Here is a 25,963-nt window from a genome sequence, read left to right as displayed (position 1 = left end):
ATATTTAACGTAACATTTACACTTTTGATGAATGTCTCTGTGGTGGAATAGTTCGAGCGTCTGCCTGGAGAGTGGAAAGTTGCGGGTTGGATCCCTGACCATGTGATACTAACACACTGGCTCTTGGCATTAAAAGGTACAAGGAATGGTCTGTTCAGAGTCCGTATAATGTGTCTGAGTGGGATATTCATGCCTAACTGTGGCATGGTTTCTCAGTGAACTGGCACTGTATGACCTGCTTATGTCTGGGCTAGTTTAAGCACCCACACATGCACACGTATACACATGAACTTATGCACGAAATATTCTTTAGACATTGTGTGTGGTAAGTTTCTGTGGAATTCTGTAGCCTTAATGTGTGTTTCAGCCTCTGCAGCTAGGGCCGATGTCCCCTGGTGGGGATGTGGTGGGGGGGATGGAGCAACTCGAACTAGACAGCACTGTGGCTGGGTCTGTGGGGATGCCAGATGACCTTGTGCCTCCTGGTGCCACTGAAGTCTACAACAACTACCACTTCGCTCATAATTATGACAAGAAACTGCCCATCACAAACCACAAGGAACAGGTGCTTTCATTTCTCATGTCCTTCTGATTCGTTAGGCTAGCTGGACAGTATGACTGTGACCTTAGTTTTTCATGTGTTTGTTTGTTGATGAGTTGAGCTATTTTTGCCTGTAGGTAATCAAGTTGTTTGGTCATAAGTCTTGCCTTAGAAGTAAGACCTGTGATGCACATTACTTCATAACAGATGCTTCAATCAAGCTGTAAAGACAAGAGACATTTTTGTTTGATGTAAACTTCAATTTGATAAACATTTTGGTTTGTAACACTCATTCTGATTAGTTTTTCTGAAAATATCATCCACATCGCTCATCTTTTAAAGACTTCACATTGTTTATTTTTCTTTTAAAACAACGATCATATTAATGACAAACAGTTAGTTATAGTTATCTTTTCTAAAATTTTCTTACAAATAGAAAATCCCAACTTTTAAGAAAATGGTGAGTATCAGAAAATTTGACTACCCACTGAAGACCAGTAGCACATGCATATTACAGATACCATGGCTGAAATACCCAGACTGCAAAAAATGTATCTAGAGTTTGGGTCTGTCATCTGTTTGAACAATACCATTCCCGTTCTGACTATGAATAGTATGATGGCCTTTGTTCCAGCTGTTGAGCACTATAGAGAGTAACCAGGTTACAGTGATCCAGGGGTCCACCGGCTCTGGCAAGACTACACAGGTACCCCAGTACATCCTGGATCACTATGCTCAGGAACACAAGCACTGCAACATCATCATCACACAGCCTCGTCGTATTGCCGCAGTCAGTGTGGCAAGGAGGGTGTGCTCTGAGAGAAACTGGACTCTTGGAACGATCTGTGGATACCAAGTTAGTGACCTGCTCATTTAGACCTACCACAGTGCTTGGCTTAGAGATGTGTGAAGTGAAAATCATTGCAGATTGTACTGATTCTTGTTGAACTAGAGAGGAAACCTGTGAAGATCTGGGTTAAAACTGATCTTCAATAACCCGATCATGCTTGCTCTAAAAGGCGATGAGCAGGATCGGGAGGTCAGGCTGACCTAAATTGGAAATTGATGGAAGGGAGATAATTCTAAATCTGTTTTTCTTGTTTCACCCACAAAATCTAGCGATGGCTACAAAACATTTGACTCTCTTTCCAATAAATAAATTTTGACAAAGTGTTCAGATGCAGTCCCTGTGAATATTAACTTAAGAAGGGGAATTACATCATGGCAGCTTTACTAAGACAATACCTACGGTAAAAAACAGCAAGATTCAAATCATTTGATTCACACAAGTTGGCTCAAGTGTAAGATCCGGTGATCATGCTTCAGACAGTTCAGAATTACATTTAAGTGTTTGGTAGGATAAATGCTTTGTTCACTGGTCCCGCCGTGAATGTAAACAAACGTCAAGGGTACCTCAACCCATGGTCCCTCGTGACCAGTGAACAACTTATAATGTACCATGCTTGTAAGTGGGGCACATTGAAAATAACATAAGAGCACTCAGCCAATTAGAGAACGACGTTTATGTGTTGTTTGGTAAGATGAAGAATGTAGAATGATGCTCATGCTGTTGATCACTAGATTTTCTGGTCCAGACACACTGACATTTTGCTTGAATATTGTTGAGTGTGTCTTTATACAACAAACCAACCAACTGACCCTGGTTGTGACATACCACACTGGTTAGCTTAGAACTCTGTACACCTAAATACATGCACTTCACCACTCAAGTTGAATAATGAGCAGTGATAAACCTCACCTCACCTCAGCTTTTTGTACAAGAACAAATATTTTGTGTCCCAGATGATGATTATGTATTCCTTTCAGATTGGCATGGACAACAAAACATCGGAGGACACTCGGATCACCTACTGTACAACTGGGGTTCTGAGAGAGAAGTTGATAAAGACAAAAAACATGCTGCAGTACACACACGTGATTCTTGATGAGGTCAGGCTGCTGACCACTAGTGCACTAAATGTGAAATGTGTCATCCAGATGTTAGGGGTGGTGGGGTAGCCTAATGGTTAAAGTGTTCGCTTGTCACACCAAAGACCTGGGTTCGATTCCCCACATGGGCATAATGTGTGAAGCCCATTTCTGGGGTCTCCTTGCTGTGATGTTGGTGGAATATTGCTAGAAGTGGCGTAAAACCAAACTCATTCTCTAATTCATGCTTATTTATACCAGTCTACTCATTTACACAAGTCACAAATCTTCATACATGAACATGCATTTGATTTTAATTGTGTAATTCTTGTGGACAATTTCTGTAGCTGGAATATGTGTGAGATCCTTGGTCGTACATGAAAATATGGTCATTTGTGTTTGTCAGGTTCACGAACGAGACCAGGAGTCAGATTTTGCCCTGCTGATTGTGCGGAAGTTGCTGCGGACCAACTCACAACATGTCAAGGTTAGCGCAACTCAAATGGTCATCTGTGGGATAGTTTCTGTCTTGTTTGATCTGTTATTTATCTGTGGTCGATTCATGTCTGGTCTTTGGTTGATCTGTATGTGATCTGTAGTTGATGTGTTTGTGGTCTGTGATCAGTCTGTGTGGTCTGTGTATGGGCTGTAGTTGATCTGTGTGTGGTATGTGTTTGATCTGTGAGTACTCTGTAGTAAGCCAAGTGTGGTTGTGGTGCTTGTAAAGCCTGTCCTGTCCTGTCCTGCAGGTGGTCCTGATGTCAGCCACCATAGACTCTGACGTGTTTGCCCACTACTTTGCCCTGCCAATCCGTGACCGGATGGAACCGGTACCAGTGGTGAGTGTTGAGGGCCGAGTGTTCAGGGTGCTGGAGTTCTACGCTGATGATCTCACACCCGCGCTTGGACAGGTAAGTACTGATGAAACTCCAGGTTGGTGATCCTTTTGTGGTATTGGTCATCAGAAGTGGAAAAAAATCCATTCCACGACATCCCAGTACAGCGATTTTTTTTGGCCAGGTAGCAAATTTGTATATCATGCTGTACCGGTGTTCAGTTGACTTCCCATTGTTAATTATGCTGTTGATGTAAAAAACTCAACAAGAAAATCAACTGATATAGTGGAAAAATTTTTAACTTACCTTACCATAGGTCTTATGCATATTACCTCAAGCTTCGCTAGTAGAGATCAGACAGACGTTGATTCGCCATTCCCTGAATGGCTACCTCGTATAATCTACGGATGTAGTCACGGAAGTGACGTGATCTCCCTACTCGCGGGAAAGCGAGCCATCCCAAAATTCTCTTTTACTTCTAGCGTTCGTCTGATCAGACGTGTTTGTTTCGCTCGGAGTTTTCTATTGTGTTGAATAAAGTTGTCGTTCAACAGGTAGGTATGTCTTGTTTCCCTAGGTGTGTGGTTAGTTAAATTGAATTTAACTTCACTTACCTTGCTACCTCGTGTTGTAAATGTTTCTTTTTTTTTCTCACTTCGATGTGGGTTTTCCTGCGTTGTTTGTGAGGTGTCATGGCGGCCTTGGAGGTTCTTTATTCCGTCAGGAATACTTCCTCCATCTGTTCTGCTATTTTGTATGGTATTTCCTCCCGATTTTTGCCGTTTTTCATGTGTTTTTTTGTCCCACGTGGCATGTTTCACAGGTAGCCATGTTGGTTGCTAGCCGTCGCTGTCGCGAGCTTACAGGCGTACCCACTTTAGGTTGGGGGTGCGCTTTTGCTGCATTTTTTATGTAGGGGTGTTTTTCGTTTCTACCTCTAGCGTTATTGTTTTATTTCACGCTTCGGGTATGTTTTTATCTGTTGCAGTTAACTGTGTATGACTCGGCAGTTTTGTACTGTCTGCAAGGGGCAGAAGTCAGCCAAGGATCCCCACCCCTGGTGTCCGGATTGTGCATCGCAGACCTGTTCCCTTGACAGCCGCTGTCAGCATTGTACTAGTCTTTCTGTGGCGGATTTCAAGACCTTTTTAGCTGTCCGTAGAAAGAGGTTTACTCAGCGGAAGAGGAGAATGTCTTCCCCAGCTTCTTCTTTAGGTTCTTTACAGGACGACCCGGAGCTGCCTACCTTTACAGCACCAACGCCGACGTCTGGTTTGGAGCGCTCATCTACGACGCCGGTTCGATCGTCTCCGGAGCCACTTCGCTCGGACGCCTTTGTTGACTTATCCCGTCCGGACGCCTTAGCGCACCCAGAAGTTCAGAGGCTATTACGGTCTCTCCTGACGCCCAGCACTTCTACTAGAGAGCCAGCGCCGACCTCAGCTACTGTGCCAGCGCCCATGTCAGCGCCTGCCTTGATTCCCGAACTAATTTCAACGTCAACGCCTACGCCTATGCCAGCACCGACACCTACGTCAGCGCCTATGCCCACGTCAGCGTCTACAGCCTTGATGGGGACACCTTCACTGGTTCCAATACCAGCACCTATACCTACGCCAGCGCTTGTTCAGACGCCGGCTCCTGTGCCTCCGCCAGCGCCTTACCGGATCCCCAGGATCTCTCACACGCTATCTAGAGAAGAGGTGCTACAACGTCAGCTAGACGAGGAGCGCGCTCGGCGCTTAGAAGCTGAGCGCTCGAGACGCAGATCATGGTCCAGATCTCCGAGGAATCGGCGGTCCCGTTCTCCTCACCGTAGTCGGCGCCGGCGCTCGCGCTCATGCTCACGCTCTCCTAGACGACGGCGCTTCCGTTCGCGATCCAGATCTCCTCGGCGCTCTTCCAGAACCCGGCGTTCACGTTCACCAGAGGCCTCGCGAGTTTCACTGAAGGATTCTTCTACTCGGACGCCTTCTACCTCTTCCACCCAGCGGCGGGAATCGACTTCAGTCTCTTGGGAAGATTTGGAGGAGCAACACTTCTGCCCTGACTATGAAGAAGAGGCAGGTGTAGGCGAGGATGATGGCACCTATCTACCACTATCGGCAGTGTTTGAGTGGATTGCTGACAGGCTACCTGACTGTCCTTCTCCGTCAGTCGATCCTAATAATCCGGCGTCCATCCGTTTGTCCCCGGAACTACTAATTCCACCTCATCCTATGGTGGCGGAGGCAGTGTCTCTCCTGGACGAGGATTTTGCCAAGCTGTCTCTGAATCCTACGATCAAGGCGTCTAAGTCAAGGAAGTCGGATTACAAGATCCACAGCCTAGACTTCACAGATAATGGTGCAGCCCAGGACGACTCACTCAAGCGCTTGTCAAGTTCTTCACTCTCAGCTTATAAAGTGCAGGACTCCAAATTAGCAGCTATTGACACGGAACTCAAGCGTATGCTTAAACCCATTTCGGCGTTAGCCTCAGCTACTTCAGCGGCTGCAGCAGACCTATCAGAAGACAACGCCTCCAGGGTGGATCATCTCACGACGATCTTCCAGTGGCAGGGCAAAGTTCTTCATGACTTACTCGGTCACTTACGTGCAGCGTTGGCTATGACAACTTCGGTTCGCCGCTCCGGCTTCCTGGATACATGTAATTGGCAGGAGGAATTTAAGCGCCAATTACTTCGGGCTCCCTTCACTTCCAAGTTTCTGTTCGCCGACAAGATTCCAGATATTTACAAGTCGCACGCGGAATTAACGAACACTGAAGTCGCGCTGTCTACCTTTGAGGCTCTTGGTTCTGCCTTTCGTGGCAGAGCCAGAGGAAGTGGAAAGAAGCGCTATATTCCCAGGAGGGAATCCATCCGCTCCTCCTTTGGGAGGGGACGGGGCCGCACCAAGGATAATGACACTCAGCGGAAGCCCCAGGAGCGCAGCCGGGACACCCCCTCGATGCCAGGGCGAGGCAGAGGCAAGCGCCCCTACTCTGGTCGCTGAAGCCGTGGATGTCTCCGACTGGGACCTCCCACCCCCAGTCGTACCTGTCCATCCGACTCCAGTAGGTGGGAGACTAGGGATCTTCTGGCCCAACTGGTCATTCCTAGAGGATCCGTTTGTAAGCAAGATTCTGAAGTCCGGCTACAAACTACCTTTGGTCGAGACTCCACCGCTGACATCTACTCCCCAGTCGCGGATATATCCTCAACACCAACTAGCTCTCCTAGAGTCCAATATCGACATTCTGTTATCCAAGAGAGCCATAGAGACAGTGCTGGAACCCCACCGCTCCCCGGGGTTCTACTCACCCATCTTCCTGGTGCCAAAGAAAGATTCCGACAAGATGCGCATGATTCACAACATGGCGGTCTTCAACAGACAGTATCTGGCCGACCCTCCTCATTTCCGAATGACGTCCCTAGAGCAGATTCGAGCCAAATTGTCTCCCGGGGCTTGGCTAGCCAGTCTGGACCTACAGGACGCTTACCTACATGTTCCCATACATCCGCGTCACAGGAAGTACCTGAGGTTCGTCTTCAACGGAATACATTACCAGTGGAGGGTGCTTCCGTTTGGCATTTCTACGGCCCCGTGGCTTTTCACACGCATCACGCTTCCGGTTACCAGGTTTCTTCATCTAAGGGGAGTGGACTTCGATCCATACATAGACGACTGCCTTCTCAACCACGGCAGTCCTCTACTGCTACGCAAACACTTGGACTTCTCCACCCGCCTGCTGCATCAACTGGGTTGGATGGTCAACACCAACAAGTCACATCTGGAACCAACTCAAGAACTGACCTTCATCGGGGGATTATTTTTAACAAAAGACAATCTTGTCAGGGTCCCTCCAGATCGATGGCTAAAGATTCTGGCGTTTGCGGATCGAGGTCTCTCTCAACCCATGACCCTCAGAGAGTGGCAGTCTCTGTTGGGTCTTTTGACATCGGCGCAGGATCTTACTCTCAGAGGGCGCCTTATGCTACGGCCCTTACAGAGGTTTCTGTCACCATTCATCCAGATGAATGACCTCAAGTCACGGGTTCTTCTACCTCCACATCTACATCAGTATCTCCGGTGGTGGATGGTAGAATCGAATGTCTGCGTCGGCGTCTGTTTGGAAGACTCCAGTCACGACCACGAGTTGTTCGTGGATGCGTCTCTACTAGGGTGGGGCGCCCATCTGGCGGGCCGAACGACCTCAGGGCTGTGGTCCGATGCCGAAAGGTTGTGGCACATCAACAACCTGGAATTGCAAGCCGTCATTCTAGCAGTTCGCCGCTGGCTACCGATTTTGTCCAACACCAAGCTCCTGGTGGCGTCGGACAACTCCACAGTCGTCTGGGTTATCCGGAATCAGGGCACGACCAGGTCCAAGCAACTTCTAGACCAGATGTTCGTGTTAGCAGATCTGCTAGACAGCAACAGGATCACAATCAGGGTTCGACACATACCCGGCTGCAAGAACATTCTGGCAGACGCGTTGTCGCGCCCAGGCAGACCTTCACCGACGGAATGGATGCTTCATCCAGACGTGTTTCGTCAGATTTGCCTTCGCCACGGGAGACCCTTGGTGGACCTCTTCGCCACCAGCTTCAACCATCAGCTACCAACTTACGTGTCTCCCGTACCGGATCCACAGGCTTGGGCAGTCGACGCTCTATCTCTGTCGTGGGAGGGTCTAGACGCGTACGCTTTTCCACCACCCGTTCTTCTCCCAGAAGTGATTGGCAAGATCAAGCAGACACAGAACCTGAGACTGCTTTTGGTCGCGCCCTGGTGGCCAGCCAGACCGTGGTTCCCCGATCTGCGACGCCTCGTCAGCGGAGATCCGGTTCAGCTTCCAGATTGGCCACACCTCCTTCGTCATCCGCACAGCCAACAACTCCATCCAGATCCGCTGAGATTCCATCTGCACGGCTGGACCATTTACAGAAGGCATTAAGGGCGAAAGGCTATTCCTTGCATGTGGCGAATGCCATAACCCGAGCTCATCGGACATCCACCAGATCCCTCTATGATGACAAGTGGCGCTCATTTGAAAGCTTTTGTGCTCAGAGATCACAGGATCCCATGACAGCTTCCCCACAGTTCGTGGCGAATTTTTTGATGTTTCTACGTAATTCCAAGCATCTCAAAGGGAGTACGTTGGGTACCTACTTGTCAGCATTGAACTCCGTCTTGGCGGTCAAGACGGATCGTCAGATTTCTAAAGTTCCAGAACTGGTTGCCCTGCTGAAGGCGTTCAAGTTGGAGGACCAGAAGGTCAAGTTCCGCCCTCCAGCTTGGGATCTGAATGTTGTTTTGCAACACTTGAGAGGCTCCCCATATGAGCCCCTAGAGGATGCTTCCTTCGAGCTGTTGTCCAGGAAGACGGTCTTCTTACTTGCCCTAGCTACGGCAGCTAGAGTTAGTGAGATTCATGCCCTGGATGTCACACAAGTGCGTTTTGAACAAGCTAGGCATGGTCGAGTCCACTTGGGATTGCTGTGGGACTTCATTGCCAAGAATCAGCTTCCCGGGCAACCAGATAGACGGTTCTCCATCCCGCCTTTATCGACCATCCTCGGACGACATGATACGGAGGAGGAGTTCCTGTGTCCAGTCAGGGCCCTTAGATATTACATCCAGAGGTCTGCCTTGAAGAGACATTCCCGAAAGAGACTGTTTATCCCTTTTTCTTCATCGTGCAAGGGGGAAGTTAATAGAAACACTATTGCTCTGTGGCTTCGTGCGACTATCCTGGCGGCGTACGATGCCAAGAAACTCCCCCATCCGACGGCGAACAACCCCCATGAAATTAGAGCCCTGGCGTCCACTATGGCCCTCCACAGGAACTGTACGGTGCCACGGATTATGGAGGGTTGTTTTTGGAAGTCGTCCACCGTTTTTGCCTCACGCTACCTGAGGGACTTGGCTGTCGAGGACATGGAGGGGCTTCAGTCTTTTGGCCCGTTGGTGGTTGCACAGCAACTCACCCAGCCTTCCGCCCATTAGGTAATTGTGTTGTTCTTACCTTTGGTCTTAAGATTAACCTCACCCTCTGGGTGCGTCGGTTTCTCTTTGGAGTTCCCTTGGGTTATCCTTTGTCCTGTTTCCAGGTTTGCCCTGTGACGTTGGCATTGGTCTCCCGGGTCTCCTGTGCATGTGCTTGGTCTGCTGAAGATGTGAAGGTCCTCCGGAGTCCACACCACCGTCCTCTCTGTCGAAGCCATATGCATAAGACCTATGGTAAGGTAAGTTAAAAATTTATTAAAATCTAAATATTTTAGATATTTAAATACTTACCTTACCATAGGGCGGTGACTCCCTCCCAACGCTGGATGCTCCTCCCCACTTTGGACTCATCGGACCTTTCTTTCCTGCTGCCAGTAAAAGTGAATTTTGGGATGGCTCGCTTTCCCGCGAGTAGGGAGATCACGTCACTTCCGTGACTACATCCGTAGATTATACGAGGTAGCCATTCAGGGAATGGCGAATCAACGTCTGTCTGATCTCTACTAGCGAAGCTTGAGGTAATATGCATAAGACCTATGGTAAGGTAAGTATTTAAATATCTAAAATATTTAGATTTTAATAAATTATCAGGGCAAGTGATTTTCATGTACCACTGTACCACCCCTATTTCCACCCCTGATTATGCAAGCATACATACTTATACTCGTGACATAACATTCTCTTTTGATTGTACAGCAAGACTGTAAATTCCTCTATGTGCTTGTGAAGAGACTTTATAGAATCCACAAACCACTCTGCAGCTCATATTCGTTGAAAATGTTCCAAGCAATATGTCTTATTTGTCGGAAGTTGAAATAATTTTCAGCCTTGTGAAAAGATACTGCTTTATGGTTGTTGATTTTAAACACTGATGATGATGATGATTGTCTAATATCGGCTCCATCAGGTTTATTGACATATGGATTTCTCCCAGATGGACTGGATTGTCTGATGTAGACATGTTTATTAACAGAGTATCATAATAAAGAATATGGAGTGTGACATAGAGCAACAAAGACATGAGCACGCACACACACACACACCTGCTCATATGTACGTTATGGAGGGCTGATAGTTATATTACTAGGTGACCTTGTGACCTTCTGGACACATTCACTAGTCAGAAACCATATATAACAGTTATGTTCTTTGTGTGCAGCTCCCTGAATTCGATGAGTCTAAGCCTGAGTTAAGTGAGGAGATTGAGAACATGGCTGTCAAACTAATATGTGAGTTCGACTCACTGGAACGCAAAGAGCAAGGGTATGTGTTTGTTGTCAGGCTTTTGTATGAAGTACTGTGTGAACTCATACTAAACAAGTATGTGGGCAATACGGTTAGCGATCTGCATCTTTTATTTTTATTTTACAGTCAGTTAATTGATATATTCTAACAATGATTGTTTGTTTGCTTAGTATACTTCAATTATTCTGCATATTCCAGAAGAATAATGTCTCATACTATGTTGATGTAATATTCTAATAATGAATGTATCACCCGTGAAGGTCGGTGTTGAAATATTGGTCTTTGGTATCCATTGCTTGTCGTAAGAGGTAACTAGCGGGATCAGGTTGGTCAGGCTCGCTGACTTGGTTTGAATGTGTCATCAGTTCCCAGCTGTGCAGATCAATGCTCATGCTGTTGATCACTGGATTGTTTGGTCCAGACTTGATTATCTGGAAACTGCTGCTGTGTAGCTGGAATATTGCTCAGTACAGCATAAAATCAAACTCACTTACCCAATGAATGTATTCGTTGTGTCTGTCTCTGTTATTAGGCTGGACAAAGACACCAACTTTTCCCCAGTCCGTGGAACTGTACTGTGCTTTCTTCCAGGTATCAACCTCTTGCATGATAAACATTATTAAACATACTTACAATTCATTCGCTCCAGACTCTTTATATATGTTCTTGATCAATCAAAACTATTGGAACTGAAAATGGAATGGAGCATGATGTATACTTATTTTACAATATATGTGAACCATACAATCTGTCATTTTTTTCCTCTAGATTAACTGTTATTATCCTCAAGAACTGTCTGTGTCTCTGTCTCACATGAATCATCCATCCATCCATCCATTTATCAGTTCATCCGTGCATCTATCCATCTAGTTATTGTCTTATTTAAGTTCTCTGAGCATTTTGACAGGTTATGGTGAAATCTCGGATCTGTATGACAAACTGAGAGTTCATGAAGCAAAACACAAGTAAGTCGCATCTTCAAATCCAGCCTTCGTTTCAGGAGTTGGTTATTTTGGCCAATATCCAAAAACAACCCTAGTAAAGGCTACTATCTTTTTAGTGTTTATATTCACCTTAAACTGAAGTTTTGAATTCCATGTACACATTTGATATATAAATGAATGCAGCATCTAGATTTGTGTTTCGTCCTGAAAAGGGGCAATGGGGTAGCCTAACTGTAAAGGTATTTGCTTTTCACTGTGATGACCTGTTCTTGATTCCCCACATGGGTACAATGTTCGAGGCCTATTTCTGCTGACCCCCTTGCGGTGATATTGCTGGTACATTGCTAAAAGTGGTGTAAAACCATTCTCACTCCCTCCCTCATTTCAGCCTGAAAGTCATCCCTCTACACTCCACCATCACCCAGGATGAACAGATGAGGGTGTTTGAACCAGCTCTGAAGGGGCAGAGGAAGGTGAGTACACACAGGTCCTTGCCACCAAGATATAGATGTGACCGTTGTTAGGGTTATGGGTCACCAGGCTGCCTGGATGACTGACCCTGTTGGGGTTGCATATTGCCAAAATTTTCGTATTCCAATATATTGCAATATATGTTGGCCCATTATAACATGTATTGCAATATATTGTGAAAATGTAACACATGGTTAAGGTAATGAAGTTATTGCTCCCTAGAGGCGGTGGGGTAGCCTAGTGGTTAATGCATTCCCTCATCACGCCAAAGACATGGGTTTGATTCCCCACATGGGTACAATGTGTGAAGCCCATTTTCTGGTGTCACCCGCCGTGATGTTGCTGGAATATTGCTAAAAAATGGCATAAAACGAAACTTACTTACTCACTCACTATTGTTTCCTATCTTTTGTAACAAGGCCACTGATCCTGACTGATTGGTGCTTCAGTTACTTGTTACTTGTCACGTATTGCAAGGGCTGAACCACTGTTTCAGTTGAGGCATGTGTTTGGAATTGCTTTATCCTTCATCCTACATGATGTGTACTTTTTGTATTCCAGGTGATTCTGTCCACCAACATTGCCGAGTCATCGATAACTGTCCCTGACATCAAATATGGTATGTTTCTTTGAACTGAAGCATGTTGTTTCAAACAGTAGTGGAGTTTAACGAAATATACTGAGGCTAAGTTTACTTGAATTGACTGAATTGAGATTGACATCCATTGATTGAGAGAAAAAATCAAAGCTCCTGTGAGCAAGCCAATCTTCAACCCTGTTGCTATATAAATAGATTATAATAATAACAGTAATAGTGTGTCCTGTTTTGTGTGTAGTTATTGACTTCTGCCTTACCAAGAATCTGGTGTGTGACCCCATGACCAACTACACACACCTGATAGTGGACTGGGCAGCCAAGGCCAACTGTACACAGAGGAAAGGTCAGCTCAGTGTCTTCTGTGTCTGCCACTAACTTCACTGTACTTGTTGAAGTGATAACACATAGGCCAGACCAGTTTCATTTCTTGTTTTATGAATCTGCTGGTCATATCTTTTCAAGAATTAGAAAAAACATTTAACTTACCCCTCTCCAAACATAAAATCCTAACGTTTTAAAAATGTAAACAGACATGAAATTATTTTTTAGATTGTGTTTTGTCCCATGAGCACTTCATAAATTGCCAGTTGTAAAGTGTTGTCAGCATTTAAGGGGAATATTACTTTGACATGAGATTTTCCTTGTTTTCCCTACCTTCAGGTTTTCTTGGCCGAAAATGCGTAAAACAAGAGATAAATTTTTAACTTACCTTACCATAGGTCTTATGCATATTACCTCTAGCTTCGCTAAACGAGATCAGACAGTCGTTGATTCGCCATCCCCTCGATGGCTACCTCATGTAATCTACGAATGTAGTCACGGAAGTGACGTGATCTCTCCACTCGCGCGAGAGCGCAGAATCCAAAATTCACTTTTACCTTTAGCGTTCGTGCGAACGGACGTGTTGGTTTGCAGTTTTTTTTCCTACTGTGTGTAGTTTCAATAAAGTTGCTACTCCTTGGTAGGTATGGTTTGTATCCCCTCATTATGTATCAAAGTCAAGTCATACAAGCATTTAATGTGCTTACCTTGCTACCTCGTGTTGTTCTTTTCTCACTCAGGCTTGGCTTGGCCATGTCGGAGGTGAGAACGACATGGCGTCCATGAGGGTAGTTCATCTTGTTGGTGGTTTGCCCGTCATGTTTCTGTCCATGCTTGGTCATTTTCACTTGTGTTTTCGGTATTTAGCATACTTTTTCTGCCATGAATTTCAGCGTAGCGAAGGCAGCCATTGTGGTTGTTATTTTTCGCTGCCCCGCACTTACGGGTGTGCCTATTTTTTTACGTAGGGGTGCAACTACTTTCTACATTTTTATGTAGGGGGTTTTCCTCCTAGTATTGTATTAACATGTCGTCAAGTCGTGGTTTCTTGTCTGTTACAGTTCTGTGTATGACTCGACACTATTGTACTGTCTGCAAGGGGCAGAAATCAGCCAAGGACCCACATCCCTGGTGTCCGGATTGTGCGTCCGCTGTTTGTTCCATCGATAGTCGGTGCCTACACTGTCAAGCGTTATCTCTCACCGATTTCAAGACCTTTTTGGCGGTTCGGAGGAAACGTTTTACGCAACGTAAGAGAAGAATGTCGTCGCCAGCGTCTTCCTTGGGATCCTTACCTGACGACCAAGATCTACCACCGCCTTCAATACCACTATCAACGCCGAGTGTGGAGCGCTCATCTATTACGCCGGCGCGCTCCTCTCCAGAGCCTACGCGTTCGGACGCCTTTGTAGATTTATCTCACCCGGATGCCTTATCCCATCCTGAAGTTCAGAGGCTTCTGCGATCTCTCTTGACGCCGGGCGCTGCTGTACTCCCTACCTCGGTATCTACACCTTTACCAACGACAGCGCCTAGACTTACGCCAGCGCCGTTGCCTGTACCAGCGCCTCTGCCTGTCCCGGCGCCACTGCCTGTCCCGGCGCCTTTGTTTACATCAGCACCGGTGTTTTCGTCAGCGCTTATTCCGACGCCAGCGCCTATTCCGACGCCAGCGCCTGTACCAACGCCAGCGCCAATATTGTTGCCGGACCCTGCTCCTATAACTACGTCTTATCGGATCCCCAGAGTGTCTCATACGCTGACTAAGGAAGAAATGTTACAGCGCCAGCTGGATGAAGAGCGCGCTCGTCGTTTAGAGGCTGAGCGCTCCCGGCGCAGATCTCGTTCTAGGTCCCCGAAGGGTCGGCGCTCTCGTTCTCCACACCGTAGCAGGTGCCGGCGCTCCCGGTCGGTTTCCCGCAGTAGTATAGGGAATGACAGTTCTGGCTCACTTCACATATAAGTGTGCTAAAGCTAAGCAAAGCTAAACAAAAAGCTAAGCAAAGCTAAGGAATTTCTCCAAGGCGCTCCTTAGAGGAAGACTCACGTACCAGAAGTAGACGTAGAGTGCGATCTCGGTCAAGATCACCACGACGTCTCTCTAGATCCCAGCGTTCGCGATCACCGGAACCACTGCGGATTTCCGGCAAAGAATTTAACACTAAGAACTCTGCTTCCAACTCGAGTCAGTGACGAGAATCAACCTCTATTTCCTGGGAGGAACACGAGGAACAGTTCTTTTGCCCAGACTATGAGGAGGAACCTGGCAATGTTGGTGATAGTGATGGCACCTATCTTCCCTTAACTGCTGTCTTTGAGTGGATTGCCGACAGATTACCGGACTGTCCTTCCCCTTCTTCGGATTCAAACAACCCGGCGTCGATTCACTTGACTCCTGAGTTACTTATTCCACCACACCCTATGGTGGCGGATGCGATTACTTTGTTAGACTCGGACTTTGCGAAGTTATCCTTAAATCCGACCATCAAAGCGTCGAAGTCTAAGAAATCAGATTATAAAGTGCACAGTCTGGATTTTGCCGACAACGGGGCGGCGCTAGACGATTCAATTAAGAGGTTGTCAAGTTCAACTCCGTCATCTTACAGAGTTCAGGATTCAAAGTTAGCAGCTGTTGATACTGAACTCAAACGTATGCTTAAACCTATCTCGGCGCTTGCGTCAGCCACCTCCGCTGCAGCCTTGGATTTGTCAGAGGATAATGCCTCGAGGGTGGATCATTTAACTACCATTTTTGCTTGGCAAGGCAGAGTACTCCATGACCTACTTGGACACTTACGTGCGGCGCTAGCCATGACTACTACTATGCGCCGATCTGGATTTTTAGATGCTTGTTCTTGGCAAGAGGAATTTAAACGTCAACTTCTTCGTGCACCATTTACGTCTAAGTTCCTCTTTGATGAAAAGATACCGTCGGTGTATAAACAACATGCCGAACTTACTAACACGGAAGTGGCGCTGTCAACTTTCGAGGCCTTGGGCTCTGCATTTCGTGGCCGAGCCAGGGGTAATGCCAAGAAAAGATATGTACCCAGGAGAGAGTCGATCCGTTCCTCGTTTGGGAGGGGACGAGGTCGTACCAAAGACTCAGATGTCCAGCGCAAGCCTCAAGAACGTGGCAGGGATGCCCCAGCTACGTCCGGTCGAGGTAGGGGCAAGCGTCCCTACTCCGGCCGCTGAAGCCATGGACTACTACGACTGGGACCTCCCACCCCCAGTCGTACCAGTTCATCCGACCCCTGTAGGTGGGAGACTAGGGATCTTCTGGGCCAACTGGACATTCCTGGAAGACCCGTTTGTTTGCAAGATCCTGAGAGCCGGCTACAAGCTACCACTAGCCAGAGCTCCGCCGTTGACTACCACTCCCCTGTCACGAGGGTACTCAATAGATCAACAGGTACTTATCCTAGAAAACATCAACATTTTATTAACAAAACATGCTATAGAGATAGTGTCAGAACCCCATCTCTCCCCGGGGTTCTATTCACCCATCTTCCTGATACCCAAGAAAGGTTCCACCAAAATGCGGATGATTCACAACATGGCGACTTTCAACAACCTGTATTTAGCCGAGCCCCCGCATTTCCGAATGACATCACTGGATCAGATCCGAGCCAAATTGTCACCCGGAGCTTGGATGGCCAGCCTAGATTTACAGGATGCTTACCTGCACGTTCCTGTATTCCCACGCCACAGGAAGTTCCTGCGTTTCATATTCAACGGAGTACACTACCAGTGGCGAGTGCTGCCGTTTGGAATTTCTACGACCCCGTGGCTTTTCACTCGGGTCACACTGCCTGTCACCCGGTTTCTGCACCTCCGGGGGATAGACTTCGATCCTTACATCGACGATTGTTTTCTAAATCACTTCAAACCTCAGTTGCTACGCAAACAACTGGACTTCTCCACACGCCTACTTCAACAGTTGGGATGGATTATCAATTTCGAGAAGTCGCAACTGAAACCAACGCAGGAGTTAACGTTCATTGGGGGGTTGTTCCTGACTCGGCTCAATCTAGTCAGGGTCCCTCCCGATCGATGGCAGAAGATTCTCGCCTTTACGGATCGAGCTCTGTCCCTACCTCTCACCCTCAGAGAATGGCAGTCTCTGTTGGGCTTGTTGACGTCGGCGCAGGACCTCACCCTCAGAGGACGGCTTATGCTGCGCCCACTACAGAGGTTCCTATTACCATTCATTCGAGAGAACGACCTCCAGTCGTCATTTCTTCTACCCCCGCACCTGCATCAGTACCTCAGGTGGTGGACGGTAGAGTGGAACGTCTGCGCCGGTGTTTGTTTGACAAACTTCAACCACGACCACGAATTGTTTGTAGACGCATCCCTCTTGGGATGGGGTGCTCATTTGAACGGCCAGACAACCTCAGGGCTGTGGTCAGACGCCGAAAAGGAGTGGCATATCAACAGCCTGGAGATGCAAGCAGTCATCCTAGCGGTTCGCCACTGGCTACCGGTCCTAACAGACTCCAGACTCCTGGTAGCGTCCGACAATTCCACGGTCGTGTGGGTGATTCACAATCAGGGTACAACCAGGTCCAAACAACTTCTGGACCAGATGTTCCTGTTAGCGGATCTGGTAGACAGCAACGGCATCGTGATCGCGGCTCGTCACATTCCCGGCTGCAAAAACATTCTGGCAGACGCCCTGTCGCGCCCCGGCAAACCATCCCCGACGGAGTGGATGCTTCATCCGGACGCATTTCGCCAGATTTGCTGGCAACTCGGGAGACCACTGGTAGATCTTTTTGCCACCAGTTTCAATCACCAGTTACCAACGTACGTATCTCCCGTGCCGGATCCACAGGCGTGGGCAGTCGACGCGATGTCTCTATCATGGGAAGGACTGGACGCATATGCGTTCCCTCCTCCAATTCTTCTCTCGGATGTAATCGCCAAGATCAGACTGACGCAGAACCTCCGACTGCTTTTGGTCGCACCTTGGTGGCCAGCCAGATCGTGGTTTCCCGATCTTCGACGGCTCGCCAGCGGAGACCCTTACAAACTTCCAGAGTGGTTGCATCTGCTTCGACATCCACACAGTCGACAGCTGCATCCGGATCCACGGCGATTCCATCTTCACGCATGGGTCATCTGCAGAGAGCATTAAAGGCTAAGGGCTACTCTGCGCACGTGGCGAACGTTATAGCTCGCGCGCATAGAGTTTCTACCCGTTCTTTATATGACGACAAATGGCGCTCTTTTGAGAATTTTTGCGCACGAAGATCTCAAGATCCCATGGCAGCATCTCCTCAGTTTGTGGCACAGTTCCTTCTCTACCTACGGAACTCTAGACATCTCAAAGGCAGTACCTTAGGCACCTATTTGTCAGCTTTGAATTCTGTCCTTGCTATCAAGTCAGATTCACAGATCTCCAAGATACCGGAACTTATTGCGCTTCTCAAAGCTTTCAAGCTGGAAGACCAGAAGACCAAGTTTCGTCCTCCAGCTTGGGATCTTAATGTTGTCCTTCAACATCTCAGAGGGCCGCCGTACGAGCCATTAGAAGAAGCCTCCTTTGAACATCTTTCCAAGAAGACGGTTTTCTTACTATCATTGGCAACAGCGGCTAGAGTCAGCGAGATCCATGCTCTTGACGTTACTCAGATCCGATTTGAACAGTCAAGACACGGACGTGCTCATTTGGGTTTGCTTTGGGATTTTGTGGCTAAGAACCAGCTTCCCGGGCAGCCTAACAGATTATTCTCCATCCCTCCTTTGTCTACGATCTTGGGTCATCATGACTTGGAGGAGGAGCTGCTATGTCCAGTCAGGGCTCTCAGATGCTATATTAAAAGGTCAGCCTCTAGGAGACGATCCCGCAAAAGGTTATTCATTCCCTTTGCCGTGTCCTGCAAAGGTGAAGTAAACAGAAATACTATTGCCCTCTGGCTCAGATCGACTATCCTGGCGGCCTATGACGACAAGCACCTGCCTCATCCGGTAGCAAGTAACCCGCACGAGATCAGGGCCTTGGCGTCTACGATGGCCCTCCATCGGAACTGCACAGTACCGCAGATCATGGAGGGCTGTTTCTGGAGGTCATCAACTGTCTTCGCATCCCACTACTTGAGGGACTTGGCAGTTGAAGACGTGGAGGGATTACAGTCATTTGGTCCATTGGTGGTTGCTCAGCAACTTACCCGACCATCCGCCCATTAGGTAACTACACTTCTACTTACCTTTGGTCTTAAGATTAACCTCACCCCCAGGGTGCGTCGGTTTTTCTTTGGAGTTCTATTGGGTTGCTCTTTGTCCTGTTCCAGGTATTATCCTGAGACCGTTGACATTGGCTTTCCCGAGTTCTCCTGATGCATGTGCACTGTTTGCTGAGGGATGGTCCTCTGGAGTCCACACCACCATCCATCTGTCGAAGCCATATGCATAAGACCTATGGTAAGGTAAGTTAAAAATTTATTAAAATCTAAATATTTTAGATATTTAAATACTTACCTTACCATAGGGCGGTGACTCCCTCCCAACGCTGGATGCTCCTCCCCACTTTGGACTCTTCGGACCTTCCGGTTGACGGTAAAAGTTAATTTTGGATTCTGCGCTCTCGCGCGAGTGGAGAGATCACGTCACTTCCGTGACTACATTCGTAGACTACATGAGGTAGCCATCGAGGGGATGGCGAATCAACGACTGTCTGATCTCGTTTAGCGAAGCTAGAGGTAATATGCATAAGACCTATGGTAAGGTAAGTATTTAAATATCTAAAATATTTAGATTTTAATAAGATTGGTGTGGCCTTATATTGAATAGTTTTGTTTGAATGTGGTAGACATGTATCACATAGTGTTACGAAGTCCTCATGTTAATATGTGGTTATAAGTGTGACTTTTGTTAGGGAAACAAGTAGTGATAGTCTGTTTCAACATACTGTTGCGACCAGTTATTGCAATACTATTGCAGTATGTTCTTTTCTCTTTAAATGCTCTCATTTGAAGTCATTTAATATAGAATAAAAACAGGATGAAGTAGTTTCAGTCCATCGATAAATTGATGCATAATTACAGCACAAGTCACTATTTATGGGCCCTTTCCAGAAATATATCCTTTGACTGTCTCTGTCAAAGTATGGGCATTAGGATTGACTTATTTTTAATAGGCTTTTGCATAAACAACTCACTAAGGAGCACACTGAACATGGCAATTTGAGTATTTGAAAAAATAGTCTTTACAAACTATACTCTTCAAAAAAAGTAGGGGATCTTCAATTTTATTTTAAAAGATTAAAAATATTTAGGAGATTTATCAGAGTTAATCAATGTTGATATGATATTATTGAATGTTCTGAGTGTGCATCACCATTTGCACTTCCTTACAACCATAGTTATTTGGAATGTTGTCGCTTTGAAAGACCATTGGTGTATGGCATGTAATTATCGTTTAGTCTTATCACGCATGTTATTTTGATGATCTTCAAATGACATTCAACAAGATTAGAGATCTTTGAGCATTCTCTCAGTATCTGCTCTTGATAGTGCACACCTTTGTAAGCACCTTAAGCTCTACATGTATGTGCCTGAACAATTATTGTCTGAAGTTTTGAAGGTGTACAAGTTAATGTTATTCCATGTATTGACAGGTCGAGCTGGACGTGTTTCCAATGGCCGCTGCTACTTCATGGTGACCAAGACGTTCTTCAGTCAGTGTCTGCCTGACTATGGAATACCGGAGATGCAGGTACGGTTCTCAGGCTCACAGACTCCTACTGTCCAGGTGTCCAGGATGAAATGTGTGTGACTGATGTTTTGTGAGCTTGTTGCATTGTGTTGCATGATCAATATGCTGGCTTCCATGTCTTATGTAGTGTGTTCATAGACTTCCATGTGTTATGAGATTAGTTCACTGACCTCCATGTGTTGTGAGATCAGTTCACTGACCTCCATGTGTTGTGAGATCAGTTCACTGACCTCCATGTGTTGTAACATCTGTTCACTGACCTCCATGTGCTGTGCAATCATGATCTATTTTGTGACATCCTACTATTTTTACATTTATTCACCAACGTCTGACTTTTTTGTGATCTGTCTGCTAACCTCTATATGCTTTGCTCAGCGCTGCCCCCTGGAAACTCTGGTTCTAAAGACAAAGATCCTCGACATGGGAGAGCCAAGACGCCTGCTGGGTCTTGCTTTGTCTCCGCCAAAACTGGATGATATTGAGAGAACAATCCTCAACCTGAAAGAGGTAATGCCTTCTTTCATTTCATTCCATGTCTTGTCTTAAGGGAACACCGTATATTATACATGCTGCATGTTAATATAGATCATACTGTTGCTTGTAACCCAGACCCGTGAAGTCTGGGTTACAGTTGATCGTCAGTAAACCATGATTGTTGTAAGAGGCAGCTAAAGCAACGAGGGTCAGGCTTGCTGACTTGATTGACATGTCATTGGTTCCCAGTTGTGTAGATCAAGGCTTATGCTGTTGATCACTGGATTGTCTGCACCAGACTTGTCTGTCTATATATTTTCCTGCTTGAAATTGCTGTAATTTTGAAGTTCATAGTCCCCACTTAATGATTTTGAATTTCACTGGCAACAGCATTTCATAGATCTGCTAGAAAAGTTTACTGGAATATGATGCTGTGATGGCAGTTTACATGATTTTATGGATAAATCATCAGATGTATCACATACGTAAGCCCATGTATCATCTTGTTGAAATTAAGATCATTACATTTGAAAGTTTACGCCATTAAGATGTTTTGCAGTTGAAAAATATATGTCATAACCACTTGACTGCAGATAAACAGTTGAAACTAGACTGCAGTCAAACCTGTCATGTGACTGTACTTTACAGAATATAGTACACAGTTATTATGGTTATTGCCAAATCAAACAGTCAATACATGGTGATGTTCCAGGTGGGTGCCCTAGCCACATCATACAACGCACTGAACAGCCGGTATGATGGAGATTTGACTTTCATTGGGAGGGTACTTGCAGACCTGCCAGTCGACATACGCATTGGGAAACTGCTTGTCCTTGGCCATGTCTTTTGTCTTCTGGAAGAGTGTCTCATCATTGGAGCAGCACTCTCTCTCAAGAGTATCTTTGCAAGACCTTTCAAGGCTAAACTGAAAGCTTTTGAGTAAGTTTTTTTGTTATTTTGCTCAGTGTATTTGATGTTTTTGTTAAGGGCCACCCATTTCTTTCATATTACTGAAAGAAAATTAATCTGTCATGTGAGAGCACCTGAACTGTAGTGCCATAGAAGAATAACCTTAACCTTTTTCTTGCCAGCCCAACCCTACAGTTAATTTAGGGGTGGTGGGGCAGCCTTGTGGTTAAAGCATTTGCTTGTTATGCTGAAGACCCGGGTACCATGTGTGGAGCCCATTTCTGTTATGTCTGGTATCCTGCTGGAATATTGCTAAAAGCGGCATAAAACCATACTCACTCACTCCCTCACAGTTATTGTGATAATGTGGCTTAGAGGGTTCATGATCAAGCTGACCTGCATATAAGTCTGACAGATATTTTCAGAGTTCAGTTCAACCTCAAATTACTTACATGAAAAGATAAAGTGTGATGGCCAGTCAGTTATTATTTTATCTTGGTTAGTACAGTACTTGCATTGTTCCATCTTCAGAGATTGAAATGAGTGATGTATGTCTTCCTGCAAAGGAGGATGTATGTCAGAGTGCTGTTTTGTTTGGATAAGAATTTTTATGTCTATCATGCCTTTCAGAGGTTCCATAACATTATGTTACCACAGGTCACGTTTGATAATCCAACAAGTATGTCAGTTTCAGTATGTGTTATATGATAGTGGATCTGTGAAAATCTGGGCTAGAATTCCTCAACAAACCTTGTTGCTCCTAAGAGGCTACTAATGGGATCAAACCCGTGAAGGTCCCAGGGTAGAATAGGCCTTCAGCAACCCATGCTTGCCATAAAAGGCGACTCAGCTTGTCGTAAGAGGCAACTAACGGGATTGGGTGGTCAGACTTGCTGACTTGGCTGACACATGTCATCGGTTTCCAAGTGTGCAGATTGATGCTCATGTTGTTGATCACTGGATTGTCTGGTCCAGACATGATTATTTACAGACTGCCGCCATATAGCTGGAATATTGCTGGGTGTGGCGTAAAACTAAACTCACTCACTCACTAATGGGATCAGTTTACTGATTTGATTGACATATGTCATTGTATCCCAATTGTGTAAATCGATGTTCATGATATCTGTCACTGGATTGTTTGGTCCTGACTTGATGATGTACAGAGTGCCACCATGTAGCTGAAACATTGCTGAGTGCATCATTTTAAGACAGAGAAACAAACAAACATGTTATGTTACTCCAGTTAAGTGTTTATCAGTGTTGAAGTAGCCAGAGACCAGTATTTGTAATACTTTACCATGCCAGTTGGCTGATAGGGCCTGGTGGTGTCAGCAGGCTTTAAAATCGACATTCCATGGATGAAATTTGCAGGCCCATTTTGTGTCTTAAGTCAAACCAATAAAACCAAAATAGACTACACTGTAGACAGTTTCACACTGTTTCTACAGTGGTTAGCTAGCCTAAGGTGCTGAGAGTATTTCATTTGTTTAAGACTGGTGTAGACATTCCCATGTGCAAAACGCTGAAAAAACAGGAAGTGATATTGTAAGTTATCATAACATAGTCCCTTTCCGGCAATTGTTTTGAAGGCAGCGTGTAACAATGCTGTAGATCAGATTCTGGAGGATTAACAAATATGGATAGATCTGGACTAAATCTAATTTATGGACATCTTTTGTGTCAACAGTCAAAGGAGTTGAGGATTCAGGATAATTGCTGATTCAGATAGCCATGCAGCAGGTCTGGCAAACAGTTTGACTTCTGTGGATGTACTCATAAACCCACTTGTTTCAGACACAAGTACAGCTGGGGAGCCTTTTCCTTGAGTGACTGCATTGCAATCCTGAATGCTTACAAGGTAATCTTTGTATGATTGCCTCGCTATATATTATATGGTAAAATGCTAAATTTTGTGGCAAATGTTTTGATTACATAATGAAACACAAATACAAAATAATATATTCTGTCAAAATTAACATGTCAATGGTAATTTATTTGTTTATTTATCTATAAAAAGGTGGGTGGAGGGGGGATGAACTACAGTGTTGCTACAGAAGTGTTTGTGTGGTACAGGTGTGGGAGAACAACAAAAAACATCACTCCTTCAAGCGGACAGGGATGACGGAGAGGAAGTGGGGGGAATCTCACTTCATTCAGATCAGAAGAATCAATGAGGTATGTGTGGGGTGTAGTCGTGTGCCTCCTATAGTCATAGGTTTTCTTTGGATCTCTGTGTGAGTTGGACATGTGGTGGTGATGGTCAGTGTGTCATACTGGAACCTGGCGATCGGTGTGTTGTATTGGACACCTGGTGATGTTCAATGTGTTGTACTGGGCACCAGTGATGGTCAGTGTGTCATACTTGACACCTGGTGATGGTCAGTGTGTCATACTGGACACCTAGCTGTCAGCATGATGATTAATGTGTCATTCTGGACACATGGTGATGGTTAATGTGTTATTCTGGACACCTGGTGATGTTCAGTTTGTCATACTAGACACCAGGTGATGGTCAGTGTGTCATGCTGGACACCTGGTGATGGTCAGTGTGCTATACTAGACCCTTGGTGATGGTCAGTGTCATACTGGACACTAAGTAATGATCCAGATTGCATTCTGGAGACATGGTGGTCAGAGTGTCGTACTGGACACCTGATGATGGGTAGTTTGTCATTCTGGACTCCAGGTGATGATCAGTGTGTCATTAGTAGGTATTTAGTGTGTTAGTGTGTTAGTACTGGCCAGACTGAACCAGGCAGTAATCAGTGTGTTGTTTGCAGGTGTGTGAGTTGATCCGGGAACTAGAGCAGCGTCTTGAAAGGTTCAACATCCAGAAGCCCATCAGACAGCCACAATTTAAAGGGGACTACAACTCATCCAAAGAGAGGCTGTTACTGAAGGTAAACAATTGTCAAGCAGTACTGTAAATCAGACTCAGAATGTTGCTGTTTGACTGTCCTCCCTGAAGAGACATGATTACTTGAAGTGCATGTGTGTTTCAGGTTGTGTTGTGTGGGGCCTTCTACCCAAACTACTTCCTGCGGGGAGAAGTAGATGAAGGGGATGCTCTCAGGACGCTGTCCAACCACGATCCCATGAACACTGTTGCAGTTAGTATTTATCTGTTGGTTGTTGAATAAAAACAACATTCCAATACTATATTGAACAGCAAGGGAAACGCAGGTTCTGGAAAAGTGAAATGTTTTCTGTTTAAAAACCAGACAAATAGCCAGAGATGCGTTTCTTTTGCTGTTCAATATATAACATGGCACCTTGCATCTATTAATGACCAGACAAAGCAGGGATTGGTGTTGCATGCAGGGGTATAATGGGGTTTAATGATATTCAGTAAGTCATTGGACCCTTTTTGTCAGCTATTCTGACGTGACTAGGTTGTTGAGTTTCTCAGCTTAAGTAAACTTAGTCTCAGTATTATTTGTTACAGTCTTCTACTGAGTCTAACAAACCCTAATACGAGGTCACGTCAGGTAACATTTGAGATTGACCAATCAGACCACAGCTTACCAAATCGCGAAAGGGGACATTTGCACATACCTTTTGAACTTTTACCTTGAAAAGATTTGTACCCGAAGATAAGTTCTGAATGATGCACATGGAGCATGCTAGAACTATGTCAACAGAGCTGAAAATATGGGTTTTGTCTGTATTCAAGGATGTCAGCTTGTGAAAATATTGGCTAATGGCAACCATGTCATCAGAAAACCCTAGGTGTATGTACAGTGCGCTGTGTCTAATTCTGAGAGTCTGAATTAGACAGCAGTCCGATTTACTCAGAAATTGCCTATAGAGAGGGATTATGTCGGGATTGAGGTTCTGTCCGGTACATAGGCAATCCGAGAATGAACGAGTCCGACTTGGACAGAGTGCACTGTACAGCAAGTCAAATGTCTTGTGTTTATGTGGATTTTCGTTTGTTGAGGGATCAGTGTCAGTGACTGGGGAAATCCAGTCTCGCC

The 25,963-nt window shown here is 45.8% G+C and overlaps 1 protein-coding gene across 1 annotated transcript in view; it reads left to right on the top strand.

Moving 5' to 3' along the window:
* The window catches only part of LOC137294435 (ATP-dependent RNA helicase TDRD9-like), a 48,311-nt gene that overhangs the window by 3,336 nt on the left and 19,012 nt on the right, over nucleotides 1-25,963 (top strand). Inside the window, exons 3-20 of the mRNA XM_067825444.1 lie at nucleotides 368-565; nucleotides 1,176-1,397; nucleotides 2,369-2,491; nucleotides 2,877-2,957; nucleotides 3,220-3,381; nucleotides 10,459-10,562; nucleotides 11,077-11,135; nucleotides 11,452-11,509; nucleotides 11,877-11,961; nucleotides 12,521-12,578; nucleotides 12,796-12,900; nucleotides 20,503-20,600; nucleotides 20,976-21,107; nucleotides 21,787-22,013; nucleotides 23,781-23,844; nucleotides 24,060-24,161; nucleotides 24,767-24,886; nucleotides 24,989-25,096. Of these exons, the coding sequence (XP_067681545.1) occupies nucleotides 368-565; nucleotides 1,176-1,397; nucleotides 2,369-2,491; nucleotides 2,877-2,957; nucleotides 3,220-3,381; nucleotides 10,459-10,562; nucleotides 11,077-11,135; nucleotides 11,452-11,509; nucleotides 11,877-11,961; nucleotides 12,521-12,578; nucleotides 12,796-12,900; nucleotides 20,503-20,600; nucleotides 20,976-21,107; nucleotides 21,787-22,013; nucleotides 23,781-23,844; nucleotides 24,060-24,161; nucleotides 24,767-24,886; nucleotides 24,989-25,096 (2,106 nt within the window). The remainder of the gene's footprint in view (nucleotides 1-367; nucleotides 566-1,175; nucleotides 1,398-2,368; nucleotides 2,492-2,876; nucleotides 2,958-3,219; nucleotides 3,382-10,458; nucleotides 10,563-11,076; nucleotides 11,136-11,451; nucleotides 11,510-11,876; nucleotides 11,962-12,520; nucleotides 12,579-12,795; nucleotides 12,901-20,502; nucleotides 20,601-20,975; nucleotides 21,108-21,786; nucleotides 22,014-23,780; nucleotides 23,845-24,059; nucleotides 24,162-24,766; nucleotides 24,887-24,988; nucleotides 25,097-25,963) is intronic.

The sequence above is a fragment of the Haliotis asinina genome, chromosome 8 (assembly GCF_037392515.1).
Source record: "Haliotis asinina isolate JCU_RB_2024 chromosome 8, JCU_Hal_asi_v2, whole genome shotgun sequence".
NCBI classification, from domain to species: Eukaryota; Metazoa; Mollusca; class Gastropoda; order Lepetellida; family Haliotidae; genus Haliotis; species Haliotis asinina.
The sequence above is the reverse complement of the archived record's forward strand: the minus strand, read 5'-3'. Positions and strand labels throughout refer to the sequence as shown.